Source organism: Micrasema longulum, unplaced genomic scaffold (genome assembly GCF_059751315.1).
Source record: "Micrasema longulum isolate JH-2025_06_02 unplaced genomic scaffold, ASM5975131v1 h1tg000414l, whole genome shotgun sequence".
NCBI classification, from domain to species: Eukaryota; Metazoa; Arthropoda; class Insecta; order Trichoptera; family Brachycentridae; genus Micrasema; species Micrasema longulum.
This window is the reverse complement of record NW_028277614.1, coordinates 648,570-654,930: the sequence shown is the minus strand read 5'-3', so window position 1 is coordinate 654,930 and position 6,361 is coordinate 648,570. Positions and strand designations below refer to the sequence as shown.

Genomic DNA, 6,361 nt, shown 5'->3' with positions numbered 1-6,361 from the left:
TTTGTCACTTTCGGGGGTGGTGATCGCCATACTGAAGCCCACATATAGATTAGAATTCATGAAAATATTTGTATGCCCATAATGTGTTTTTATGTTGTTCTGTATACGTGTTGATCGCCGCGCGGTCGGCGGGGAACTGCGGCCGGTAGCGGGAGGGTGGGGACCTTATACGTGGCGCGAGAGAGACCGATAGAGCCGGCAAATGTGCTCGCTATCTCTCTCGCCGCGTGATTGGTCAACCTAGCACCGCCCGCTATTGGCCTAGCCCACCGCCGCACGGCAAAATGTTGTATATATAGCCCCGCCGGGGAAAAATAAAGTCAGTCATCTCACCACACTACTAAGGCTTCTTACTCTCCACTTCACCTCCCTACCTCGCTTCAAACCGGACCTCATCGCCACCTGGATTCGAACACCGCTACCCCCCTGGACTTGGAACTCGGATACTCTTTGGATTGGATTTTGGACCCCGGATAATTTGGACCCTTGGATACTTCCCCGGAACACACCCGCCGTTCCCACCGACGGAGAGATACCGGCCTTACAACCCGGTTGCCTGACTCAGGATTGCGGCCGCCAGCGCTACTCGCTAGCAACCCCGCAAGGGATCTCTAGGCAACGATACCTCCCCCGGAGCTTATCGTTCGTCGGCCGAGGCCCGCCTACGCCCGGCCACTCTGCGTTTGACACCAGCACCTATAGAAATACAGTTCTTGTGACGGGCGCGATTGCTACGGACGAAGCAGTGATCCGCCGCGTCTGTTACAAGTTGGTCCTTCGAGAAGAACCGGATATTCATCGCAGAGCGCCTAGAGATGACTTCGAGAACCCCTTCACTCCGCTCGGGTCGAGGAGGCACGGAACCAAGAGAAGACCCTGCTACAGATCAGGACTCAGCCGAGTCGGACACATCCGAAGATACAGTCCAGCGGCTGAGGACGCAGGTTCGAACGCTCCGTGCTTCACTACACGATCAAGACCGACGCGTGCCCTTGGAAACGAATCCCGAGCCCGCGCCGCGTGCTACGGAGATGGACGGCATCATGACGGTGCTGTCAAAAATGGCGATTCTACTAGAGGCTTCGCAAGGAAGAAGCCCGACTTCAGCCCCAGAGGACGTTAGCAGAGTCGGCGCCATGATAGCGCGCCAATCTACTGCCAAGGACCTACCCGCCTTCGCCGGAGAGCCGCAGGAATGGGCTACTTTCAAATCGCAGTACACTCAGTCGACGGAGATGTGCTGCCTTTCGGATCCAGAAAACCTCCTGCGTCTACAGCGTGCGTTGAAAGGACGGGCAAGAGAATCTGTGTCGTCATTACTAGTGGATCCAAGCCAAGTGAGGGTGATAATGAAGACGTTGGAGCTACACTACGGCCAGCCGGACATTGTAGCGTCTTCCTTGTTGGAAAAAGTGAGAAGGCTCCGCTGCATACAGAACGACGGATCTACGCAAGCATTAGTAGATCTGTCTAGCGCAGTTCGGAACGCGATAGCGACCTTAGAAGGCTTCGGTGGCGATTACATGTCTACGCCACAACTACTAAGCGAACTAGTGAGCAAGTTACCGCTGTGCATGAAGTCTCTCTGGTGGTACAGCAGAAGAGGAAACCGGGTGAGGCCCTCCGCGAAGGATTTCGCGCTCTTTTTGGAAGATTTAACGGAATCTTCGATGATAGGCGGCGGAATAGAGCCGCAAGTGTACAGCGGAAAACAACGCGAGAAGCCACAGAAGCGAGAACAAGTGCATACAGTGATTTCAACAGAGGGAAACGGGAAAAGTGTAGCGTCATGTGTTTTGTGCGGACGAGGACATTTACTACAAACGTGCCAGGAATACATAGAGTGTAGTATTTCGGAAAGATGGGACATAGTGAAGCGAAAGAATTTGTGTTTTTCGTGTTTATCGAACACTCATCGGGCAATAAAGTGTAGAAATGTAAAAAAGTGCGGCCTCGATGGATGTCGCCGAACACATCACAAGACATTACACGACAGAAATAGTGCCGATATCAGTGAAGCTCGGTCTAGCGCCGATATACGAGCGCCAGATAATAATGCCCGCCGCGACACGCCTGCAGCGGCGGGCGCCGGGGGAAACAGACCGACCGCGAACGAAACCCGCGCCGCGAGTTCAAATGAAAGAAACTACGATTACGGCCACAGTTCGCGGACGAATAATATAGTGACGAGCACCTACGCTCGGGAGGAACCGGTCCTCCTAAAAGTGATTCCCGTCATGTTAAGTGGTCCGCGAGGACGAGTGAACGCATACGCGTTACTAGATGAGGGATCAACCGTGACATTGATTGACGCGAAAATAGCAAACGACATCGGCGCGCCGGGAGAGACTCGAGGATTAAAAATCCACGGTGCCGGCGGAATGTGCGTGACAGATAGTGCATCAAGAAAAGTCACAATTAAAGTGCGCGGAGTTACGGAAGATTTATTCACTCTCCGCGCAAACACAATACAGAAGCTGAGTCTGCCGCTACAGCCCGTGATTGAAGGGGAAGGCAGGATGCGACAAGTGTGCCCGCAGTTACTCATCGGCCAAGATAACGCCTCTCTCATAGTGACGAGAGAGGCACGGAGATGCGGGGAATACATCGCCTCAGTGACAGCCTTAGGAAAGGTGATACACGGTGGGCGGACACGCCAGACTAACGCCAGCATACTAATGGCGCTTAGTACAGAACAGAGACTAGAAAATCTAGTTAAACAGAATTACGCCGTCGACGCGTTAGGTATAAGTTCGACAGCCAAGATATCGCGTCAGGAGGCGAGAGCCACAGAAACCATGAGAGCCACGACACGTTTCCTACCGCAAGGACGGTACGAGACAGGGCTACTGTGGAAAGACAATCGAATATGTTTACCGGATAATCGCCGTACAGCGCTGAATCGATTTTTAAGCATAGAGAAAAAGTTCAGTAAAAACAGTGAATTCGCCGCGGCTTACAAGTTAAAGATTAAAGAATATCTAGACAAGGGGTATGCCCGGGAACTGACGCTGGCTGAAAGACAAGACACTGCGAGTGGGCTTTGGTTTTTGCCGCATTTCGCAGTAACGAACGTAAATAAACCAGATAAAATACGGATAGTATTTGACGCCGCCAGCCGCTGCAACGGGAAGTCATTGAACGACATGTTGGCCAACGGCCCGGACCTTCTCTCATCGCTTATGGGAAATATAATGCGATTTCGCGAGGGAAAGATCGCGCTGGCAGCAGATATAAGGGAGATGTTTCTCCAAATTAAAATAAGAAAAGAAGACCAGAGGGCGCAGCTGTTCCTCTGGCGCAATAGTCCCGAAGAAGAAATTCGGGAAATGATTATGACGTCGATGACGTTCGGCGCGGCGTGTTCACCGAGCAGCGCACAGTACGTGAGAAATCAAGTCGCAGAAGATCACGGGCAAGAGATGGCCGCCGCCAGGGATGCTGTGCGAAATAAATTCTACATGGACGACTATATGGATGCCGTAGACAGTGCAGCAGAGGCGATACAACTGCGCCACGATGTCAGCGAACTACTACGGCGGGGCGGATTCATCCTCGCGAATTGGGCGAGTAATGATCCCTCCGTAATGGAAGCGATTCCTTCAAATCTGAGAGGGAAAAGCGCACGCGAAATAATTAGCGGAACCTCCGTAACAGAGAGGGTCCTCGGCATCAAATGGGACCCGGTGACAGACAAGTTTCAATTTAAATTTAAAGTGTCACGGGAGGTTCCAACAGAGAGGCCTACAAAACGGCAGATGCTAAGTGAAGTTATGAGCATTTTCGATCCACTCGGTTTCGTAGGGTGTTTGACAATACGCCCGCGAATACTGCTACAAGATGTGTGGCGCTCCCACATAGAGTGGGACGAACAAGTGAATGAAGAACACGCAGAGAAATGGCGCACTTGGGTGGACATATTACGCAATACCGAGTGCGCTATACCGCGGCGCGTATCGAGCGCCAAGGGCCAGCCAGTAGAGCTGCACGTATTTTCCGATGCCTCGGAGCAAGCGAGCTGCGCCGTAGCCTACATCGTGGAGGAGAACGCCGCCGGAAGGAATGCGACGTTCATGGCTAGCAAGTGCCGAGTTAGCCCGCTACGAGCGCTATCAATTCCACGCCTGGAATTACAAGCCGCGCTCATGGCCGCGCGACTGGCGGCCACAATTAAGAAAGAATGCGGAAGTAATATACGCGAAACCTACTACTGGACAGATTCTACTACGGTGCTGTGCTGGGTCCAGAGTGATTCGCGTATCTTCACGCCATTTGTAGCCCACCGCCTAGGGGAAATAGATGAGCTAACGAACGCTCAAGAGTGGCGGTGGGTACCAGGAAAGAAGAACCCCGCTGATCTCGGGACGCGGGACGGCGAGATACCAGACATCTCCCCGGCCGGCATGTGGTTCAGTGGGCCGAGTTTCATAAAGAAAAATAAAAGTGAATGGCCGCCGCTCAAGATAATAACGGCGACCCCGGATACGAGCAGTGAAATAAAGTGTGCGAACAGTGCCATCGTGATGACAGCCCTCCCGGACGAAAGAAGATTTTCCTCCTGGCGGAGACTGATCAGGACTACAGCGTGGGTGTTGCGCTTCATAAACCACTGCAGGAAAAAGAATACAGGATGCGCGACACTCATCGCCCCGGAACTCAAGGCATCAGAGAGGGCGTGGATACTTATAAGCCAGACAGACAGTTACCACGCCGAGATAGCCGCAATTAGACGGGGGGAGTGCCTCCCGCGGAACAGCCGCCTGCTGGGTCTCACTCCCTACCTCGATAAAGATAGCGTCCTCAGAATGGGGACGCGAATTATGGAAGCCCCCGCGGTGAGCGAGCAACTAAAGGCGCCCGTCATACTGGACGGAGCGCACGCCTATACGCGTCTATTGATAAGGCATTATCACGAGTCGCGGCAACACGCAAGTACAGAGCGGACACTCAGCGAACTCAGACAACAGTTCTTTATAACACGATTACGGACAAATATAAGGAAAATTATATACGAGTGCCGCTACTGTCGAATACAGAAGGCCCGCCCGCAGCCTCCGCTCATGGGACAGCTGCCTGCCGGCCGACTCGATCATCACGTAAGGCCTTTTACCCACTGTGGGGTGGACATGTTCGGGCCCGTATACGTAACTATCGGAAGACGCCGGGAGAAACGATACGGGGCCCTGTTTACGTGCATGGTTACGAGGGCCGTGCATATTGAAATTACACCGTCATTGAGCACTGACTCGACGGTGCAGGCCCTCAGAAGGATGGCGGCCCGCAGAGGACATCCGACAACGCTCTACTCGGACAACGGGACGAACTTCAGAGGCGCAGACAAAGAGATGGCGGCCGCCATGAAGGAACTAGCTCACGATCCCGAACTACAGAACGAGGCGACAAGGAGAGGGATCAAATGGGTGTTCAACCCGCCATCGGCGCCACACATGGGGGGAGCCTGGGAACGGCTCGTCCGGTCGATAAAGGGGGCGCTTATGGTGATTCTAAAGGAACAAGCCCCCCGAGAGGAAACGCTAATGACAGCGATAGCGGAGGCCGAGTACACAGTAAACACTCGGCCCCTAACCCACGTCTCGCTTGATAGCCGAGACGACGCTCCGCTGACTCCGATGCACTTTCTCATCGGGTCGAGCGGGGCCCAGCCGCATCTGGCCGATTACAGAGACGCGCCGCCCGAACTGTGCCTCAGAAAACAATGGCGGGTGGCGCAGAAACTAGCCGACGCATTTTGGAAAAGATGGATGAGGGAATATCTCCCGACGTTGGCACAGCGACGGAAGTGGCAACAGGCCGCCACGCCGATCATGGTCGATGACCTGGTCATAATAACGGACGCCGCCCTCCCGCGGAATGAATGGCCGCGGGGACGCGTCATAGCAGTCACACCAGGGAAGGATGGACAAGTCAGGAGCGCCCGGGTCCAGACAGCCACCGGAACCTACACACGACCCGCCGTCAAGCTCGCCGTGTTGCAAATCAAGGACGACGTCGGCGCAGAGATGCCTCCTCGGCAGGGGGGAGTGTTGCCGACGTAAAAGTACATGCACCAACTTGGCGGCCCTTCCTGGGGCTTTAATGTAGCATAGGAGGCTTCAGTATGTGTAAGCGATCTACCACCTCCTCAATAAAGACTAGTATTTGTCACTTTCGGGGGTGGTGATCGCCATACTGAAGCCCACATATAGATTAGAATTCATGAAAATATTTGTATGCCCATAATGTGTTTTTATGTTGTTCTGTATACGTGTTGATCGCCGCGCGGTCGGCGGGGAACTGCGGCCGGTAGCGGGAGGGTGGGGACCTTATACGTGGCGCGAGAGAGACCGATAGAGCCGGCAAA

At 53.8% G+C, this 6,361-nt stretch overlaps 1 protein-coding gene across 1 annotated transcript; it reads left to right on the top strand.

Moving 5' to 3' along the window:
* The first annotated feature begins 815 nt into the window (after window positions 1-815).
* LOC148281754 (uncharacterized) lies at window positions 816-6,056 on the top strand. Its single transcript, XM_088226169.1, has 3 exons — window positions 816-1,412; window positions 1,929-4,796; window positions 5,052-6,056. Exons 1-3 carry the CDS (start codon window positions 816-818, stop codon window positions 6,054-6,056), a joined length of 4,470 nt encoding a protein of 1,489 aa, XP_088082295.1.
* The last annotated feature ends 305 nt before the right edge of the window (window positions 6,057-6,361 follow it).

Bases quoted from the DNA above. Each gene is read 5' to 3' on its own strand.
- LOC148281754 (XM_088226169.1), top strand. From the start codon at position 816: ATGACTTCGAGAACCCCTTCACTCCGCTCGGGTCGAGGAGGCACGGAA. The intron at 1,413-1,928 runs GTGAGAAGGCTC...CGGGCAATAAAG, and splicing joins CGTCTTCCTTGTTGGAAAAA to TGTAGAAATGTAAAAAAGTG. The intron at 4,797-5,051 runs GTCCTCAGAATG...GCCCGCCCGCAG, and splicing joins CCTACCTCGATAAAGATAGC to CCTCCGCTCATGGGACAGCT.